The sequence below is a fragment of the Corvus hawaiiensis genome, chromosome 2, assembly GCF_020740725.1.
Source record: "Corvus hawaiiensis isolate bCorHaw1 chromosome 2, bCorHaw1.pri.cur, whole genome shotgun sequence".
NCBI lineage: Eukaryota > Metazoa > Chordata > Aves > Passeriformes > Corvidae > Corvus > Corvus hawaiiensis.
The window spans coordinates 105,006,126-105,028,161 of NC_063214.1; the positions used below are offsets into that span (position 1 = coordinate 105,006,126).

General features: G+C 42.3%; 2 protein-coding genes across 13 annotated transcripts in view; one reads left to right on the plus strand and one right to left on the minus strand.

Moving 5' to 3' along the window:
- Window positions 1–3,617, plus strand: part of OFD1 (OFD1 centriole and centriolar satellite protein) — a 41,641-nt gene extending 38,024 nt beyond the window's left edge. For all 4 annotated transcript variants that reach the window (XM_048286382.1, XM_048286374.1, XM_048286392.1 and 1 more), the window contains one exon: window positions 1,939–3,617. In XM_048286382.1, the coding sequence (XP_048142339.1) occupies window positions 1,939–2,053 (115 nt within the window). In that variant the 3' untranslated portion in view covers window positions 2,054–3,617. The remainder of the gene's footprint in view (window positions 1–1,938) is intronic.
- The window catches only part of GPM6B (glycoprotein M6B), a 106,614-nt gene that overhangs the window by 6,370 nt on the left and 78,208 nt on the right, over window positions 1–22,036 (minus strand). For 6 of the 9 annotated variants that reach the window (XM_048286492.1, XM_048286464.1, XM_048286483.1 and 3 more), the window contains 3 exons: window positions 7,082–7,268; window positions 3,492–3,648; window positions 170–341 (listed from right to left, as the gene is read on the minus strand). In XM_048286492.1, coding sequence (XP_048142449.1) covers window positions 170–341; window positions 3,492–3,648; window positions 7,082–7,268 — 516 coding nt within the window. Of the gene's footprint in view, window positions 1–169; window positions 342–3,491; window positions 3,649–7,081; window positions 7,269–17,914; window positions 18,035–22,036 lie in introns of all 9 variants that reach the window. The other 3 variants (XM_048286434.1, XM_048286423.1, XM_048286444.1) reach the window with 1 other exon arrangement.

Below are 22,036 nucleotides of genomic sequence, written 5' to 3' on the forward strand. Positions count from 1 at the left end.
TTGCATCTGGAAAAAGATCAGTGTAATGTGAATTAATTAGAAAAGTAATAGCACATTCAGAGATAGAAGATACTTTTGCATTTGATTCATCTGATAAGGCTGAGACAAAACTACTGAGGAAAGACTGAAGAGAAAGGATGAAGTTTTTAATGGGGATTAAAACGAGTACCGTATTGCCTGATGTCCACGCAGATCTGGTCCCCTGGCACGGTCACATTTGTCTGAAAAGATTTGATGACTTCACAAGTTGACCATATGTTATAGAACATAAAGACAGGCACAGCTGAGAAGCCGAAGACCCCGAGCCAGGCCACTCCAAGCACATAGGTGAGGAAAACAAACTGGGCAGAGAAAACACAAACACTTTGTGTTTATTCTTTGAAAAGACTACTTAAATTTTCCTTTAAAATTCTTCAAAATAATCTTTAAGCATACTTTCAGAATTCAAATAAGAAAACATTTGGTTTCCAAGCACACAAAATCAGTATCCTCATTGCTTACAAATACTATGGTAGTTTAAGTGCTACTGAGAAAGTAATTCAGGCATTTCCTTTTTCATCAGCCTGCTTGAGTAAACAGATTGCCCTCAAGAAAGAGCAGCCCATTGATTTCTCAAGATTCTCAGCTAAGCAGGGATGCTAGTCGTAGGCTAAAACCAATAAATTCCAACAAAAATCAATTTAAGGGGTTTTTTTTTAAATTAACTATAATATACCAGCATTTCTGTACAACTTACAAATCAAAACCACACAGTGAATCAATGCTCACAGAGCTCTCCCATACTCCCTGATTTATTGAAATCAATTTGGAACGTAACATTTGAAAATACCTCTTTTTGCAAACATACCATGATGGTTAACAGCAGATCCGAAGGATTCAGTTGGTCTGATACACATTGCAAAGCAGAAAATTAATTAATTCACATTAGAGAATCATGGATTTGTCCACTGAAATTTGCTGGTTTGGGTTTGCTCTTTTAAAAAAAACTACATTACATGCATTTTCTTTGGTAAGATATAAGATGTGGCACTGATTGCTCTGGAAATCTCCAGCTCCCTCCTCCCACTGAGCCCTGTCCCTTTTCCCCTCCTCTTCTAAGTGTTATGGTGAAACAGTAGTTCTGGCATCAGTTCCTAGCTCCCCCCTCCTGGTGAGACTAGGACTTGGATCCTACTTGGAAGGTGGGGGAATGCTGTTACATCTTCTGTGCTCTCTTCTCACTGTTAGCTGCGGCTGTTCTCTTAGCTGTAGGTGGAATGGAAAGCCTTTACTTCCAGTAAAGCACTGGTGTCCTACTGTCTTACTTAAAACTTAGTGCCAGAGGACAAAAGCAAGGATGGGAAAGGCTCTCAGGGGGGAGGATTCGCAGCCTGACCCAGAACCAAGGGATTGAACTAATGCTGCACTGGTGGAAGTTTGCATCCCCCCAGGTTTTTTCCAGAATAACCAGGCAAGTGTTAGAGCAAAAGCTGAACAACTGATCAGGTTTCAGCCAACGGGGGTGGAGTGTGGGGAGGTGGAAACTCTTGCGAAGCTATGGCCCATAAAACCCCAGCTAGACTTTAATTTATAGACAACTCAGCTGAATACCCTATTTCATATTAGCGCCTATACCAGACCTGTATGTTTTGTGTGAGAATTGAAAATCCTCTCTTTGGATTTTGGGAAGGACAAAGTAGACCAGGTTAAAGGATTTCTGTAAATACATTACAAATGAACCATGAGTTTGCATATGTGTATGTGGAAGTGTGCATGAGAGGAAGTGCACAAAGCCTTTAACTCCTAAAATAGCCAGGAAAAAATAGACTCACTCTCACATTTAATGTGGTAACTGTGGGAAATGGCTATTTTGCATTACCAGAGCCAACAAAAATAATTTAGGGAAGATGGACGTCTTTCTTCTGTAACAACCTTATGCAAGATGGGACTGTCTTTCAGGACTTTGCTCAGCAATGTAATGGAAGAAGAAGAAGTACAGAAGCTCTTGATCAAAGTGGCAGAAGATCCCTGGATTTCCAAAAGCCTGTTGCCTGTACCCAGCTGCAGTCACTAGTCTGTTAAGTATTTTATCTCCTCACAAACCTTATTCTTGCCCTAAGGTTTTACACAGCAGCATACAGGCACTTTTCCTGTCACCACCAAACATTGATGCAACTTACAAGAGCTCTAAGCCATTACTCAGATGGTAAATTCTCTCCTTCATTGTGTGGACAAATATGGATAAACGTGAAAACATGTTGTTCTGCTGTATTTCCATGTGTCACACTGGTGTTTGTATAAGCAGCGACAATCATGTGCCTGCAACTACTCAAATGCACAAGCAATTGTCTGCACTGATGAGATGCATGGATGTGTATGTTTCTATTTTATTTTGGATCTTTTGAAAATACTGCTTCAGATCTAATTTTGCTCCTTGGTGAAGACCATGAATGCTAGAAAAAACCTGAGCAAATAGCTGCTTAACTGGAAAATTATCAGATGCCTTATTTTTATTAGCTCTCGAAAAATTCAGTAAATACCCAACAGCACAGTGGAAAATTGCTAACTCTCATGAAAATAAACATGCATTTCTTTTGTATTTAACCAGCTGAAAGTACATATTTTTTAAGTACAGGATCTAGACTGTATATTAAAATGCAACAATCACATCAAAAGCCTCTTCTCTTTTCACCCACACTTTCCCGTGGGCGATCTGTCATACTGCTTAGCTTCCTCCATAACTACGAGCTTTGAATTCAGATTTTCAGTAATAGCTTTGAAATCTTCTCTCAGAAACGCAGTTATGGCTGTTCTTGCACGGTGTGCCCTTGGGGACAATGTGGGTGAGAAGCTGAAGTTTTATTTTTAGTTAAACTTTGCTTACAATTTTCTTCAAATACAGAAGTATACGGAAGAGAATATGGCTGGTAACTTTAGAGTTCCAACTGCTTTGGCTTTGTGAAAAAGCCTCGCTGTTCTATCTGTCTGCCTTTTGCCATCTGCAAATCAATACTTGATTCAAGTGCAAAGATGTTGCGAAGTTTCATTCATTCATTACTGTTTGTTGAAGGATCCAGACACTCAAGCACAATTGACTATGGAAGTCAGAGCCATTACAGTTTGATATTTAAATAGCTCTGCAAACCACAGCCATTTTACAGTCTGCCTTTAAGCATCACTCAAGTGTTCCACGTTTAAAAGCGCAAATTTCATTTTGGCTCACATTTAAGTGTTTTAAAATTAGCAGTCTCCCCAGTTTAGTTTAGACCAGTGGGTTCAGCTTTATGTCAGGGGAGGCTATGGCAGTTCCCACCCAGCCCATCTGCAGCAGTTTGATTTGACCAAGCACCCTTGAAGTTCAAAGAAGAACCAAGACATGGATTGACCCTGACCACCCACAAGGAGTTAAACAAAGAAGGCAGCAATATCCTGGTGTTCAAAACCCAGGAGTCAAACCAAGCCCAAGGTTTTAGCCAGCAAAGACTGCTGTTCTCATTTCTGATCCCACTCACCATTCCACTGATGCAGCGGCCGCAGGCTGTTGTTTTGAACTCTCCATGCAGCTCCTTCACAGCACTTGTGGTATAAAAACCTTCTGCCAAAAGGATTATTCCATATAAGAAGAAAAATGATGCAATGCCATAGATTACATACTGCATTAGCTGTATTCTAAAACGGAAAAGAAAAAAAAGATACAATTAGATTTCAGTCCTATAAAAACAAAGTCAGTCCTCTCAAATTATAATAAATGAGAGATAACTCCTAGAAACAAAGTTCAAGGCTCCTTAGCATTTTAAGCAAGCGGACTGCAGGAAAACACTGGTATGACTGTGCCCCTTCCCAGGTAAGCAATCCTGATGTGCCTTAGTCCTGCACCCACCCGAGCATCCCCGGCTGCTGCTGCAGTCCTTACATTGACTGGTGTTTGTCACCAGGTTAAAGCTGCAATTTCATGCCTCCACTATGAAGGTTTTCTTTTTCCTCTTACTGATCCTGACGCCTCACTTGGGAATGTCTGACAGGGACAAAGCAGGGCCTTGAAATGGCAAAGCATGGAGCCAAACCCCTGACTGAACTACCAGGCTCTGTGGCCATTCCTTCGGCTTAGGGAAAGGAAGCAGTCCCTGAAATTCATCATTTCCACCTGTGAAATCCAATTAACTTAAGTTTGCAAAAATTTCTACATTCAATAATACTTGTCTGATACAAAACTCAGCAAACACTCAGTGACTTCTCCTGAGACTGCTCTACAGCCTGGAAGGGTAGTTCCAAGTGAGCTGGTAGTTTCAGTGCTTTAAGTCACAGCGGTGTTGAGTGCCTCAAAATGTTAAAAATTCTCTTAAAACATGAAAGAGTTATTTAGGAAACACTTCCACTTTAGGTATTCTGGAACCACTTAGAGGAAGATCATCTCAGGGCACATGGTATAAGCACTTCCCTCAGATGGTATTTGAGAAAGTTTTTGATTCCTTAAACATCTACCATCTGCAATGACATTCTAACAGTATTTTTCCTTTAGCTAGAAGAGGTAGATGGAAAGAATGATTTCTAAATACTATCAATCAGATTCTGTATCTGAAGCTAATTGTTTTGGAGGACCAGAATGCCAGATCTTCCATACAACACTTCTGGTCTCCAAAAGTCATATTTCGTTATTAGCATGATTACTCCGGAACTTCTTAAAAGGAATTTGATTGTTGGAATGGTTGTTTTGGATGAAGCTATTCACAAAACCAAGAGGTTAAATTTATACATCCACACTACCAGTTTTCTGAGGATAAATGTTTTCCTCAGATTTTTTTTTTCCCAATTCTTGCCACTCTCCACAACGTAGCTGCTAACATAGATCTCCAAAGAGCATCTGAATGTTTTAGCTTAAAGAAAATTAATGACTACCATTTATATAGTTAAATGTTACCCTTGTATCAAAATAGAATATTGCTCATTTAAAATTTTATGTGGGAGGTGTTATCTTTGTTTTCCAACCTGATAAAAAATAACAGGATATGTCTGTTTCACCTGTGCTGTAAAGCACAAAAAAATTAACTCACGATTTCAGAGAGTATAGAAGAAATCATTTCACCATCATTGATAGTCCAGGAGAGACTCAATGCATGCTACCAGAAATCAGTAATAGGAAAAAGGGTTAAAAAGTCTATTCCATAGGGTGTCTTACTAATGTATTTTTCTTTTTTTTTTTTTTTTTTCTTAATGTCTCTGTAGCCTGAAATTATTTGCCCCTTTCTAACACTTCTCCCTTGCTACCCCCTTCACCCAGAGCCGAGCCCTGAGCTGCTCTGGTAGGAATTATGCATTTCCCCAGCTGCTGGTGCTGACATGGCAAGAACCATTGTCAACAACTCTCCAAACCATAAAACTTGCTGCCTGTTACTGCTGCTTTTGCAATTTCTTTTATTTTGCTCAAATGGAGACTGATGCAAGCACAGGGTGTTTTGTTACCCAGTTGCTGAAGAACAGCTGCTTACATTTTCTTACTAAATGTTGTGTCTAACTGCAGGGCCCTGGTGGCTCATGCCCTGGAGCTGGGGACACACTGCCTGGCCACAACCAGGGACTGAGCGTGTCCAGTGCTGGGAGGCAGGACCCCAGCGGGGAGCAGGCCCAGAGCAAGTCTGGAGACAGAGGGTCCTGTGGAGAGCAGAAGCCCTGAAATGGTGCTGTGGGACTGGCACCAGTGCTCAGAGGGCATGCAACAAACTGGCAGGTCTATGCCTGCAAGCGTATAAAAGGAGTCAGTGACAAGAGAAATCAAAAAGAAAGTAAGAATTAAGTGTGCTGCATATGGCCCTGATACCAAAGCCTTCAAATATCACCCTAAAAGCTGTGTCTTGCTTGCTGCCTGTGCACCCCTGCATGTGCCATGCCCACCGTGCTCGTCACAGGGGCCCCTCATCACAGCACGCACAGCCAGACTGGCTGCCGGACATGGGACACAAGGCAGCACTCCAGGCCTTCCTCTGCCCTCACAGAGGAGCCTCAGGAACATAAAAGACCCAAGTATTTCACCAATGGTTATGTCCAAAGGCTACATTTGCAGATCTTTCCAGTTTTTTCTCTTTTTTCTCATATACCAGTCCAGCTTCTTCTGAAGAGGGATAGACAGAACCATGCTTCCCTGTTACTCCTGACATCCCTTCCAACTTTATGTCATCAACAAAAACTAAAACTACTCTCAGAATAAAATTGTTACCCCTTGTTCTTTTACAGCAGGCCCTGGTAAAAGTCCCTCTTCAGCTCTCTTGTAGGTCCCTTTAGGTGTTGGAAGGCTGCTGTAAAGTCTCCCCAGAGCCTTCTCTTCTCCAGGCTGAAAAGCCCCAGCTCTCTCAGCCTGTGTTCATGGGAGAGGGGTTCTAGCCCTCGGATCATCTTGGTGGCCTCCTCTGGACTCGCTCCAACAGGTCCGTGTCTTTCCTGTGTTGAGCACCCCCAGAGCTGGATGCAGCACTGCAGGTGGGGTCTCACCAGAGCAAAGGGGTAGAATCCCCACCCTTACCCTGCTGGTCATGCTGCTTTTGATGCAGCGCAGGATATAATTGGCTTCCTGGGCTGCAAGTGCATATTTCCAACTCATGTTCAGCTTTTCATCCAACAGCACCCCAAGTCCTTCTTGGCAGGGATGCTCTCAACCCCTTCATCTGTATATCAATACATCAGCATGTATTGATACTGGGCATTGCCCTGACCCATGTGCAGCACCTTGCACTTGCCCCTGGTGAACATCATGAGGTTCACACAGTCCCACTCCTCAAGGCTTTCAAGGTCTCTCTGGCTGGTATCCTTTCTCTCAGGTAAGCAAACTGCACCACTCAGCTTGGGTGTCATCTGCAAAGCAGCTAAGGATGCACTCAATTCCACTGTCTATGATACTGATGAAGATATTAAATAATACTGGTCCCAATATGAACAGGTGTACCAGGATACACACTTTGGTTCTTTGTATGCGAGCACCAGTAAATGACTGAGTGCTGTTACAAAAACAAGCAACCTAATACTCAGGGGCGGAGACTGAGGTCTGAATCCATCTCTAGTTATTTAGCATGAGGGTGTTATGATGAATAATGGGAATGGGAGGCATACTTACACTTCACTCAGCAAAGCATGGTCACTGGCAGTCGTGGAGAAGTGCTGCTCGAGGATAGACACAGTTCCCGTGAGTGCCACGTGGCCACAGCCACAAAACAACGCTACCCCCGAGAAGCAGAGAATGGTTGCCACGAGCGAAGCATATGGCACTCCTCCTAGGCACTTAATGCAACATTCAAAGCAACCTAAGCAGAAGAAAGAAAGCAAAAGAAAGGTCATGAGCAAAAAGCAAATTATGAGGAAAAGAACATTCGTCCTCCACTTGGTAAAAGCCACAGGGAATAAAAAGCCCAGGCATTGACATGCTAAGCAAAAAATCTATAGGTGGTACAAGACAGCATCACCCTCTAAAGCAGTGACCTACAGATCTGTTGGTATGGACTCAAAGCCCAGAAAGTGGGCTGAGTGCTTCTGTCTTTACAGGATCAAGAGGAGATCGATGAGACAGCCTATGAAATGGAAAAAGAAAAAAAATCACTGTCTAAAGTGATCCATCGCAATTCAGCTGCTCATCCAGGACTCACCGTGTTTCAGCATTACTAATGGCAGGAGCACCAGCTATGATGGCAACACTCTGCGAGCCAGAGTGCCAAATACTCAAGATAATAAAGGCTTTTGGAAAAGTAGGAGGTATTTTGCACTTTCATTGGAAGATGAATAAATTTAGGTCTGCAAAACCTAACTACCCTACACTCTCCCAGTACTCTCAAGTTATCTTTTTATATAAATCCATATGAGGTTACAGGGATACAGACACTTTAACAATAGAAAAATTGAATGGGTTCCAAAGAGTAACAATTTTTGTCAAGGGCAGCTGTATGAAGCTGTATTACACAGACAATACATTTCCAGCTTTTTATAGGATACACAGGATTTACAGTGATCCCTGAATACAGTTTGCAGTAGCGTAATCAACTGAAATGCATTGTTTAACTGGTCTGAGTTAACAAAACACCCCCCCAGAGCTGCTATTTGTATGAACACTGTAATAAGGAGGTTGCAGCTGAATTGCCAGGTTCCTTCCAACTGCGTGGCCTGAAAACCCATCTGCTTACAAAGCTGGGAAATGTAAATCGGAAACAAACACAGCTTTTAACTGCGCTATAATGGTAATGGCAATCCATACCAATTCATTACTTCAGGGTGATGGCATTAAGCTGTCTCCATTAATGTGCATTTCATACAACTGCACAAAACACAAGCCATTAAGACAACGCTTAATGGAGTGGCCAGCATCGCACGTCGCAGGACAGCCACTGCTGCTACGGCAAGGCGCTACACGGACAAAGCATTTGAAGGCACGGAGACAGCTGGCAAATGAGGACATCACATCACATCTTCCCACCCAAAAACTTCCTCACAAAGATCAGCAAGTCTCCAGCCACCACATGAGGCAAGTTTATTTTTATCTCCCTCCCTTTCCCACTAATGAATGAGTTGCAGAGCAGGCACTTCCGTGAGGCACTGGGGAATAATATGCATCCGATAACTGAAAGATTTCCCATTTCATAAGTGAGAAACTCTTCTTTTAGAGAGTCACTAGCAAGTGCCCTAGTCAGGCTTAAGCAGCTATCACCATCAAAATGACTTACGAAACACCACTTCACTAACTGCAGACAAGATTTAATTGTATAGAAACAAGCCTGGGAAGCTTTTATAGTCTACCCACAGCTGGAGTCCACTCAGTAGGAACTATCTTCATGACAAAAATACTGCCAAACGAACAAACACTGCAGCTCGGCAGTAACAGGCCAAACAAAATCCAAATGCACGCTATCAGAGGAAATCATCTCTGAGTTTCATTTTATCACAGAGGTCCAGAGCTGAGTTCAGACACCAGACCTTGCAGAGCAATCCTCTGCTTTGGGGAACCTGCCTGAGAGCAGCTCACATGCAAGAGCAGCCATACATGTGAGGCTGGCTCACCTCTGCAGCATCTGCTCCCAGGTCAGGCCCAAACCTCCCAGAGTTAATTCAAGAAATGCACCTGGTGCAGGATTAGCCATGAAAGATTATCCAAGACTAACTATGCTCTGACCCAGCAGACAACACACATGTGGTCACAGTCCAGCTCAAAACAAACCACCCTTCGGGCCACACTCCTAAAGCAGGAGACCCAACGCCTGATCATTGCTCAGTGTGTAGAGGCTGATCACCTAAATCATGCTGATCCCACAGACTGCTTAGCAGAAAGATCCTATCAAAGACAGGAAATAAAAACAGCTGGAAGCAAAACCAAGAGACTGACAAGATCCAAAAGAAAAGCTGCTGGTTTCAGAAAATGGTAGCAGCCTGACAAAACTAAAAACTGGTGTAGACCCAGGAGTGATGCTTAATACCCCATACCGCCAAGCCAGCTTTCCAGGCCACTGGCAGAACATTTGCCCTGAGGAGTTTGTTGGATCCCTTACTCAAACACATGACAATTATCTGCCACTAATCCACAGACCCTCGAACACAAGGCAACAGTGGCAGACCCCCTCTCACCTCTCAGCAACTAGCAGCTGCACAGATCGTCTTTGTGGCCATACTCTTTGTCTTCCTCTGCAGTCCAAGTAAAAAGGCATCACAGAATTTGGGTGGCTTTCATTTTCTCAGTGCAGAACAAAGCCAAGGGACAACCTCAGAGGTGTCTAAAGCAACCACATTATTTTGGGCACAGAAAACTGCCCAAATGCGGAACTGCAGGAACTACTCACCTTGACCCCAAGACTAAAGCAGGAATCAGAGAGACTTTGGTACACCTGGAAATAGCACACAGCCATCTTGCAAGCACATGAAGCATCTCAAACCAGCATGTTTCCAAGAGACAGCATCCATCCATACGTAGTCATTCTGCACCCAAATTGACAGCAGAGCTACACAGCCTCCTGCCAGAGGGTAACTAACTGTGGGACACAACCTCATCGCAGTGCTGGGGCTGCCAGACCTCCCCCCCAGATCCCACTGTGAACACTCTTTATGAGCAGATTAAAGCCATGCCTAGCCTGAGCAATACAACTGATTTTATGATTTTAACAGAAGACTAAAACAGTACTGCTAAGAGCAGCTTTCAAAACCAGCTACAGTTTGAAGCTCATCAAGAACTAAGATACGCGTACCAAGCTTCCCAAAGAAGCACTGAAGCAAAGCAAAGGATTTCTGAAAACAATTAGAAAGCTTTCCAGGAAGCCTTTATGTTCTCTCTCTGTAACTCCAAGTCAGCAACTATCTTCACACAGTACAACTGAAACCCCAGGATGATGTTTGTCTAGCTCATGTTCACAAAATAACTTGCTAATACTCTGATGACAACTGCAGGCTGAAGGCCTGTGAACTCAAGCTGACAAAAATAAGTAGTATTAAAATAAGTTCAGCTCCAATTTTCTGTTAGTTTTTACTTTCCATGTGGCCAAAACACTGAACTGTTCAGCTGTATACCCACTTCCAATGAAACAGTGTAAAATGATTTAAATATGAAACTGTACAGCACAAACACACATCACTGCATCTCCCCTTTCAATGGCCATTTTGTACGAGGCATCACTAGAACCTTTTGTGCAACTCAGCAGAATAAAAACATTTTTTGTCCTCAGGCTGGCGAGCAGCAGTTGCCATGGAGGCAGGTTAATAACAGCCCAATGATTTGCCCAGAGCTGCCTGTGATCTTGGCTACAGATTTAACACACTCTCAGAAGGAGGCCAGCTAAAACAAAGACTGAGATTATTCTCTAGGGAATGAATGCTATTAAACACACACACACACAAATATTCTTGCTAAAGGACAAAAATAAAGAGAAGAGAAAGAAACAGGAACTGGCTATTCTTTAAACTCCTGGAAGCTATCAGTCACAGGAAATTGGTAAAGGATGACCCTACATATGTACATAAATCGGCAATGAGTTGCTCAATGTATGAAGAACAATTATACAATCTGCCCAGCAGTGTATAGCCTACCGCATATATGCAGGGACTTAGCCATTCAATTTCCCATGCCAAATGGTGACTGTGTGGCTAAACCTCCATTGGTACTTTAAGTACAGCTTTAAGATTTAAACTCAGAACAGCAAGGTAATAGAGAAATAATGGAAAGTGGTCTTAAAATAAAAAAAGAAGAAGAGGCAGTTCTTGGACTACCTTATCCTACTAAGGTCAAATCTGTGCTTTGGAAATGACAAAAGACAATGCAATAGGATCAGGTAGCTTCCTTGATTATTCCTAGGGCTTGCTCTAGGAAGATCATACATCATTCAATCCCAGACTTAAAAAGCTGGGACAGGCAGATGTTCAGAAAGCCATGCCTCAAAGCAAAGCATGGAAAACATGATGTAAAGAAGGAATATCCACACCTCCTGGACAGAAAACCAGCCTGTTGTCTAATGTTCCAAACACCTCCTAGGTTGAACGAGTACCTCAGTGCACCTCTGGTACTAACCACGGGCCCATAGCCAAGGTCACTATGGAACAAAAAACCAAGGAACCAAGAAAACCTGAAAGGAGCTTTGAAAAGTTTTCCCTTTCAGGGAACTAAACCTCCAGGATCCTGTGACTGTCTGCCATGAGTTAGTTCCCACTTTCTTTTCTTTAGAAGTTTGTTTTCTTTCCCTCACATGAAAGATAAAGCAATGGGCATCATTTTCTCCTCACCACTCACTTCCTGTAATTGTGTAATGCATTTTAGGAAATCCTGGCCTGTCAGACACCAGCCCAGTTAATACATGGCAGAAATTGCACATCATGTTCCACCACAGAACCACAATCTCTGTTGGCTTCAGCACCACAGCTCAGGGAGCAAGTGGGGAGGAACTCTTTTAACAAAAAGAAGGTTGCAAGAAATCCAAGGGAAAAAAAGCACTAGGTAACACCTCAAATAAAAGCACTAGAGAATATCTTAAATGTAGCCATCACATATAAATCGGGCTCATTACTACACATCCACAGGAGCCTAGTGTTGGTAGCACTACTCCCAATTCACAAATAAATGTAAGAGGACAACTCACTACTTGACGCTCACCTCCTGCTTCCCCAGTGCTGAAGATTACTCAATGCCAAGCATGAATAATACCCTTGGAGTCCTAAATCACCATGGATCTTTGTCAGAAAATGAACTTTATGTCAATGAAAGCAAATGCCAATTTTACTGTCTGCCACCCACCGTATTTTTTAAAATTTCCATTCTGAATGGCTTATGCATGCTAGGATGTACATTTTCCTACATGCTGCATGATTGGCAGCCATGGGAGAAGCAGTGAGGGATGTGGGAATAGACTAATACCTCAGAAGCAAAACTGGAATGTACTTCTTTCTTCTCTGCATGAGACTAAGCCAATATCTGGCAATAACTCCTCACATCTGTCACCCACACCTGCAGCCAAGGGTCAGTGGCAACACAGTAAGATAAAACATTTAACCTTACAAGAGTAAGTTTAAAGCCTGTGACAAATTTCTCTCCACACTTTGGTAAGGATACTAAAATAAAAAGGCTCTGCATTAAATCACATGGAAGTCTTTGTCCAAGCTCTATCCTTACCCATTGCTGCTCATCTTAAATTTTGCTGATTTACAGAACACGACACACGGCTAAAATTGCTGTTACTACTTAGAATAAATGTTCACTCACCACACTTCTGGATTAACATTAAACAGAATAAATAAGTGATAAGCTCAAATAGAGAAAACCCTTTCTTCTCCTCCCACAAACCTCTTGAAGCTCTTCCACAGAAAACTTCCTTTCAAGCTCAGTATTTACTAATTTTGCCTTTTTGTCCAACACAAATAAGAAGTTGTGAAATTAACTTATACAGAATTTAACTCATGAGAGCCAGAAAACTTAATATAAGTGCACTTTAGTCTAGCCAGGTTGATAATCTCCCCACTGTATTTGCATTCCCCTCTTCTAGGATTGTTAATCAATAACTCCTTCCTGGCCAGAAGAGTCCCTGTGATGGAGGGGACATGACCTTTGGAGAACACAGCCATCAGGGCTGCCACAAAGGATCAGACCTGAAATGCAGCAAGACATCTCTGTTATCCTTCAAAGTGGCCAGCACAAGATGCTACTTCCAAGTAAAAACCTGTGAGATCTGGGGTGGTCTGATCCATCCAGTAAATCTCATCCCAATCTCTACTATTTAAGAGCTACCTGAAGAACAACTAGCTCCTTTCTGAAGGTCATCAGCATTAATTGTAACTTCTCCAGTTATTCTTGATACAGATACAAGATGTTTGGTTTCAGCACTGTCATACAGCTAGTTCCCCTCTTCTGAGAAGGTATTTATTCTCTGTTATCCATTAGATGCTTCCATATTCATGTGTAGAAGAGAACTAAAAGTCCTTGCTCACACCTCCTGTGCTGGAAACCAACACAGAGAAAGCAGGAGAATTGGTGCACACTAAGAACAAGCATCTCACAGCCTGGAGGAACCATTATCAGACCCTTTTTCAAATCCACAGAGCACCAAGTATCTCTGTGGTATTGTATGAGTAATGATAATAAGTGACTCCTGAATTTGTCACCAAAAATACAGTAAGAACAGGTTTCAAATCAAGCACTTTTTTTTTCTACCATGATTAACAAAAACCCCACAAACAAACAAAAAAGTCCAAACAAACCAAACAACCTTTCAGAGGTTATCAATGTTCATCCACAGCAAAAGCTATTTTTTTTTCTCTCACTAAAGAAAAAATGATGTTCAAATTGGAGAAAAGGCTGTTTTACCAAGGCAAGATTTGTTTCTTCTGGATGATGTTAAACAATGCAGAGAAGACTCTAAGAACAGATAGCAGTAATCATAACCCTCTTTTTTTTTTTTTTCTCTCCAAATCTCTTCTTCCAAATCAGCAGTTCTTATAGGAAAAAAAATTGCACTCCTATTGCAGGAACCAAACCTGTTTCATGCAAAGACAGATGATCTGAATGGGTTTTTTACATGCCTTATCCAGTTTACCTTCTTCAAATTTAGTGAAATACACACACTCCCCCCATCTATATCATTCCAACATCTGCAAGGCTCATTAAGCTCACAGGTGTTCTGAAGTCATCTTTTTCAAACAGTGAAATCTACTACAATAGAATAGGAATCACTACATCCATAGTTATTGCAAGTGCCCATCCCAGGTGTTTGCTGTATGAGAGAAAGGAGTTGGACCTGCACAGGAAGAAGCTGCTGTCCCATGAGATGGTGGGATGAGAGAATAGCTCTTTACTGCATTTGGACAAAGGTCAGGCAGAATTTTATTTTAATTTATGTCTTCTCTGTTTTACTTTTGGCCCATGAAACAGTGGAATCCACAGCAGAAGAAAAACATCTAACTTATATTTTGGAAAAGGCTTTACTTCAAACAGGTTTCAGTGGGAATTGTTGAGGAGGGATATTTCTTAGCCTTAAGCTACTTCTGCAGGAAAAAAATAAGCTGGTGATTTAAAAAGAGAGACTTCTCACATAAGGGGCAGATCAGGCACTATTGATATAAGCTTTGGTGTTATTTCTCCTGGAGACTTGTTCTAGTATTTTACTATCCAAAATAACCCTCGGGATTCAGTGCAGCCTGAGCATGTGGAAGCGTTCATTGGCACACAGAGCTCCAAGTTCAAACACATTGTACCAGCAAGGGCAGCTGCTGCTCCAAACTGGGGCTGTAACTCAGCTGACACATCAACAACTCACTGCTCAACAGGCCTGACGTCCCTCCTTCCTTTCTGCCCTTGCCCTGGCCTCCCTCCCCTCGCTTCCCTTATTTTTGTTTCCTTGGAAAAACGCTCTGGAGGGTCAACATGCAGGAACTGCTGCTTCAATAGGTGCCAGCCAAGGCAATGATTTTGGACAAACTCAAGGTAGAGAGGTAAAAGAGATGAAGCAATGGGCAGACTGCCAAAGATATCTAAATGCCTGGAGGTCTAGACAAGCACAGTGTGGAAATACAAAGGCACCTAAGCATTTCAGTTCCATGAGCGACTTCCACAGCTCTGTGAAAATCTGTAAGGACATTTGGGTTTCCTTGATCCAACCATCCTCCAGACCCACCTGTAACTTGGCTGACATGATTTTTAAACCTGACTTTTACTTTAATCAAAGGTGAACATCTTACCTGGAAGACTGGAGTTGAAACTCTTAGCTCCACCTTTCTGCCAGCTGTAACTCACCTCACCCTCCACCAGCCTTCAGCACTCAGCAGAAGAGCAAGACTTTTGCCACACTGGATTTCAGCCACCGCTATCGACCGCTTCCCCAGTTGACTCCTCCCTAAACTATAAAGAAGCAAACGAGAAACACAACCTCTCTCTCCCTAGAGCTGAGGGCCAAAACCAGTGTGTGTGTCTGGGTGTGGGGGTGTGTGTATTCCAGCATGGCAGATCTCAGATTCAGAAGGCAAATTCTCAATTTAAGAGATAACTGAAGATGCAAAGATCTTCCCAGACATTTACGCAACTATAGAACAAGAGGAGTAATAAGAAACCTGAACTGTAACTGCAGAAGTCCTTTGCCCTGCAACAGCTTTCATGCAGGTATTTCCCCAGCTGAATCCTCACCACATCATTCCCAAAACTTGAGCTTGTTTCAGAAAAGGAGCAGTAAGGCTGTTTCAATGAGATACTCCACATTCACATGCCCTTATGTGCTCAGAGAGCAGCTGAAACACCTCCCAGCATCTGGGGAAGCAAGTTTCAGGGGGAAAAAAAAAAAAAAAATTCCCATAAAGCAAACAACACCCACCCAACCTGGAATAGTGCCTACAGCTAAGCTCATGTCAAACAACTATTGCAAAGTTTCTCTTTCTAGAGAAAAGATGGTACTTTGCTTTCTGGGGAAAAAATTGTTTTAGCATTTTGAAAGGCTCATTAAGCTTGCAGGTGTTCGGGGATGTCTTGGCTCCAGCACTGCAGTGAATCTCCCACACTGACTCTTCCCTTGTTGCTCAAGTGCTGAATTCAAGCTTAAATTAGGGAAGTTAGATCATGTTGTACATGGAGACGCTGGGAGAAGAGGTGGATGCCACGAGGACTGCCACAGAGGTGCCCTCATAGTGAGGTCCATTTGGACACTGACGGAGGAGACAAAGGCACCCAAGAAATCACGTGTCTTGTCAAAGCAGCAGAGGGCATTTCAGCACAGCAGCCAGTCCCACCCGGCAGTGGGGAGCTGTAGGCCAGTGCTGAGGGGAGGCATCTTATAGCAGGGATTTGTGTTGGGACTGAAGTGACATTTTCCCTCCAATCTAAGTGACAGGAGCAAAGACCAGCATTTTCACAGTGGCTAATCCATCACTGGCAGGTTGGTTTTACTCAAGACCTGTTCAGAGAGATTTAATTGCTGCCTAAAAAACTTTTAATTTCTTCAAGTGCAGCCATTTAAAACATCTTCCCTTGAACTGGCATTTCTGGGCTCTGGCAGTGGGGTTTTTTTTACCCCATCAACAAGAACTCTTTCATCCTCAACTCCTCCATGACAGGCACATTTACCTACATGTTAGCTCAGAAAGACTCCCAAGGCAGACTGAAAAGGGTTCAGTTGCCTAAACAAGGGTTTCTAGCACCATTTTAGGTGCCAGACTCCCAGCTGCTGTAACAGAAGGCTGTGCATCTCCGTGTCCTGGCTCATCTGTGCCAGCACATATGGACATGTCTCATCACTGGGGACAGCTGAAGGGGCCCAAGACCCTGATAACCAGGGCCTAGCCTGCTCCTTCCATGTCCTTCACAGCCCAGGCAGGCAGCATTTATAATCTACCACTCCTTCCCGAAGCATTTCTTTTGTGTGTAAAATATCCCATGTGCACTAAACTTGAAGTTTGGAAATGTCTTCTGGCAGCCCCAAACCTGTCACCCAGGCAACTTATCATAAAATATGGTAAAAATTACTATTGATACTGAAGACAGAGATCATAATTTGTGACCTAAGTATTTGGGGGGAAAAAAGGCCATTTGAAATACGTAAATATTTGAATCCTAAAGCATAAGAGTATGAAAATATAATGGAAAGGGGAAGGATGAGGCAGCAAGCTTTGGTGAATATCTCCCTGCATTGCTATTAAAGTCTGATGCGGAGGCAGGCATCTTCAGCAAACAAGCTGTCAAGCAGGCTTCAGTCAATCAGCTCCATAAAGAGAAGAGGATTCTGGATAGAGCTAGCTGCAAAGGCTGGCTCTGAGCATATATATCCCTTGCTGTGCCATCCATCAGTCAGACTGGAATTTTCCAATGTGATCAATCATAGGCTTGATTTCAGGTGCCTTTCTGAGATGCTTCAAAACTCAATTCCCCCACAGACCCTTAAAATAAAGCTTCAGGAAAACTATATAGGATCTTCTTGAGATCTCAAGCTGGACATCAAAAGGACAGGCATGTAGGATCACCAAACCATTTTTACAGCCTCACCTGAAATCCTCCTTTAGACCCTGACATACACACTTAGTGCTTCTAACAAGGGAAAACTGCAAACCAAACCACAGAATGATCTCTAGGAAGCACATTGTAGGATACCAGTAAGTCAGATGTGCTGTCACTGCTTTAGTGTCATTTCTGCATTTGTGGCTGATGAGTCTGATAGATTCATCCACATAAACCCCCATATTATTTCATCTCATCCGTAAACAGTTTTGAAGCAATTGGGAGCACAGTTAAAAGGAAGCTGTCCCTCACTACCCATTTTTGTCTTTCAAGCATTAACAATGAAATTCAAATTTATGTCAAGTATTCATACAAAACAAATAGACTCCTTACAGCCTTAACAAACAAAACAAGAAAAACAGAGGAATGTTTATCTTAAATTGTTAGGACTACTACAAAGCATTAAGTTTATGCTACTACCATTTCTGATCTCTTTATTTCCCTTTCACCCAGCCCTTTATTTACCTTGAATCCCCAAAGGACTAATATTGCCTCTCAATGCTGGCACATGATGGTACCGGTGTGGCCTTGAACTCCTGTACATCCAGTGGTACCTGCCAATTTCCATTTCTGGTCTGGTGATCACTGCCAATTTTAGGTGGTAAAAAGTCAGTGTCACCAGCAAGTTTTAGTTCAGTACTTTCAGTCATTTAACTTTAAAAACAAGAGCCCAAAAAAACACACTGTAGTTTCATAACTGAAACAACATAACCTTACAGACTAAGGGAGAGATTAGGAGGGATGATCAACAGGGAAATGCTCACACAAGTGTTAAGAAAGGTTGAATAGCTGAAAGTCCACCTAGGATTTGAGTTAAAACACATAGGGAAGGGCTTTCTATTCCTTACCCCCACCCACTCTAATGTCTCCCTCTCTTTGTCCATGACAAAAAGCTCTGCTCCAGAAGTAAAGGAATGTAAAGTCATAGAAAATCACATTACCTGTTTTTAAAAAATACTCTAATGCTGTCAAAGAAAAAGGCTATTGCTTTATGTCTAGGTAGGGCAAACACAAAGGTTTGCTCTGATACTTTCTTATATTAAAAAAATAAAAGTTTGTGGGCTTTATTTCACATAGGCTCTGCTCACATCCAAAAATCTGGACCAAGTGTGTTAAAAACTATTTGTCCCAGGTTCATGACCAAGAAGAGCAGTCCTGCTTCTCCTTGTCTTTTCAGAGGAAGCCCAGCAACAAGACCCCACATGCGGTAACTCACCTCACCCACTCACACACTCTTTGCACACTCATTGGCACAGGGTTTCTGTGCCCCTGAAAGAGACCACTGGGGAAACAGCATCAAAGCACTTTTGAGCCTACATGTCCCCCATTGGTACCCCTATAGCCTTGTCAAAGCTGTCAGGGTGAGACAGCTTTTATTCCAAATGCACCAGGGTCCCCCTCTGCAGTGGCTAAATGAGAAAGCAACCATCATTTCTGGCTGAAGCAAATCCAATTCAGCAGTGTTTGGGCACGTGGAGAAAGTGAAGGTTGTGGGGATGAAAACCCTATCTACTGTAGACCAGATTAGAGACAAATTTCAGGGGGTAGGAGAAGTAGAAATGCCATAAATTTCTAGCCTTTGAGGGGCTCAGAAGGTCCTGGACCTGGTCCCTCTCTCATGCGGTTTTGCTGTTTGTGCAGTGAGGAGCTTGGCACAGCCGTATTTGCATATGTCAAGAGGACAAAAAAAATCTTGGCCTTGAATCCAAATGTTGGATCTAGAGATTTAAACCAAGAATTTGTTCATCTTCTTTATCAGCAAATGAACTCCAATACTGAAAGAGTCTTTTAGGTTTTGTACATAAATTTAGTATCAATAGCTCTCTAAAGGATACTTTGTGGCTTAGTAATTTTCCCCTCTCTGAATCTCACACACAAACCAGCAAGCAGATGTCAGTAAACCTTCCACAGAAGACATTATTCCGTGTTGTATGGCTTACTCTTCCTCTTACTTGTCTTAGGAAAGACAAGTTCCACATCTTATGAGCATAACAAAATGCAAAATGTGTTGAAAATACTGGTCAAAAATGACTGCACACTCTCAGGATGATATCATCTTCTGCTCAGAGAGGAACAATCCTGCTTGTGAGATCACAAGGAATGCCACAATAATTGAATTGGATATAAAATGGAAATGAAAATTCTTCGCTAGCACTGCATACCTCCTCTCCTCTGCCTCCCCAATGTCTGCGCCCTGCCTTTTTGAAGCTACTTACTGGACACAGGTAAAAGATTCAGACTTTAAAAAAAAAAAAAAAAAAAAAAAAAAAAATTAAAAATAACCAGCTGCAAAGACTTCCAAAAAGAAAAGAATTCTTCATTTGCACTGCAGCAGCATCTAAACCAAACCTTTGACATCAAGATTTTATCTTACTAGCTTGAACCCACAGTTTGAGATTTCTCCTGCAGTGGCCACAAAAAGCACTTGTTCAGAGCAGCAGAGCAGGCAGCTCCTTTCCTCCCTTAGCCTGGGGGAACACTGGTGAAGTCACCTGTCTGCTGTGGTACAAATATCAAACCCTGAAACACAGAGACAGCATGTAGACTTTGTAGCATCATTTCTGTAAATGAAAATATTCTATGGAGTTGGTTTCTTTAATTAGCAGTTTCTGGTTTTGCAGTAACAGGGCTCCTTTCATTAGGAGGCAGTTCAAACTCCATAAGGAATCTCAGTTTTCCCACTGCTCTGCAGAGACACTTAGCAATGGCTATTTGGTAGCCCTTAATGCATGCCCGGCACGACCTCTGAAGATGAAGAGAATCTCTGGGTGACTTTGCTGGGACCCGCCCACTCATGTAAAATCAACACCCAGTCAAAAGCTCCCTGGGCTTCAGTGGCATAACAACTACTGCACACAGTCTGTACCCACTGGAATTTAACTCTGTACCCCGAATAGTTGGGAAGGAAACAGGCTTAAAGGGCTTCTTTACCTTTTGCTTTTTGAGGAACTAACTGCATTAATTGCATTCCCTGGTCTAGGTTACAATACCCTTCACCCACAGCCAAGCTCCCATGGCTCGAGGCCTCCTGTTGGAACCAGGTTGTCCTCAATCCTGCACAGACACACCAGCTACAGAACTGACAATGTTTTCATGCCACACCACGCAGGCACACGGATGGCGACCATGGTGTTCAATATTCATTGCGATGAATCATCTTGCATGCCCGTAATAAAAATTCACAGGGCTCAACATCCACATGCTCACTGCCTTTATAATAAGGTTTTAGAGGAAACAGACAGTTTTGACATTTATCTGTCTCAGCTGATGAAGCAGTCCATGGGAGCAAAGAGAGGATGTTGTTTCATCATTGATGGTCTGGTGATGAATACTGGACAAGGAGGAAGGCTGGCCAGAAAATGGGGAAGGGTCAGAGTAACTGAAGGAGACCTTCCCCCCTCTTTGCTTCCCTCTTTAGCCTCTTTGCTCCTGCTGCAAAATCCACTGTGCACATACAGTGCCATCTGGGTTTCCCCCACCCCCCGTTACCATATCCCATGGCACATATGTCTAGGTTTTTTGCTTTCACGAGGTTGTTCAGATCAGTAGGAGTACATTCTCCGAGTATTTTTCAACCCCCTCCTATTTAGAAACCAAATCCTATTCATTAAAACCTAAATCACTAAGCCTGCCAAATTATTATCCCCAGAATATCGCATGTCCCAGATTCTCCCTGGGCTGGACCTCTCTTCCTACAGTTGTATTCTTCAGGGACTTAGAGCAGTTATTGTTGTCAGTGGATCTGAAACACTAATCAGCGGCTTGAAATGGGGAAAAATATGCAGCATACTAAAAATCTTTGAATGGCTTGACAGCTCTGATACCACTGTGTGAGTCTACCATTAAGTGGGTACCTTAGAAATTTTGGTTGATGATCATAATACATATTTTAAAAAAACCCTTTTTTTTTCAATTTGTTGTAATGAAAAATACATCTGTGATGTATCAAAATGTCATAAGCTCACTGTGTAAAAATAACTTTCCTAAAAGTGAAATAGACTGCATGACAATCCATTCCTTTCTCATGTGTTTAAATAAAGCTGTAAAGTGCAACAGCTGTACAACTGGGTGTAATAGTGTAAGAAAAGAAAAGTATTTTCTTTATATTTTGACTAGTATATGCTTATCTATTTAGAGCTTAAAAGCTGAAACATGGCTTCATATACCATGAGAATAATAAAGCTCACAGCTATTACTGAGCACGAGATCTTCTTTTATCAAGAGCACATAAGCAGGGAAGAGCCAATTAAAAGGGACCTTTAGTACAGCTGCTCAAATTGGTCTCCATTATTCCTCAGCACAGCATAGGCAATCTGAACATCATATGTATTCATATAGACAAACTACACTCTGGTATCATGGTTTTCTTCTATCCCATGTGTAATTGGTGAATTCACCATGGTCATCCACAGTTGGGGTTTATTTTCTTTTTTTTCTTCTTTTTCTTTTTTATTAATTTTGCAACTTGGTAGTATTTCTCACAGTTAAGTGAAAAGGGAAACTTCTTGTCTCTGTTAATGTGTATCAGGATCTATATCCTTCACTGCTGATGCAAAACGGCATTTCGCTTTTCTTATTTATTCCACC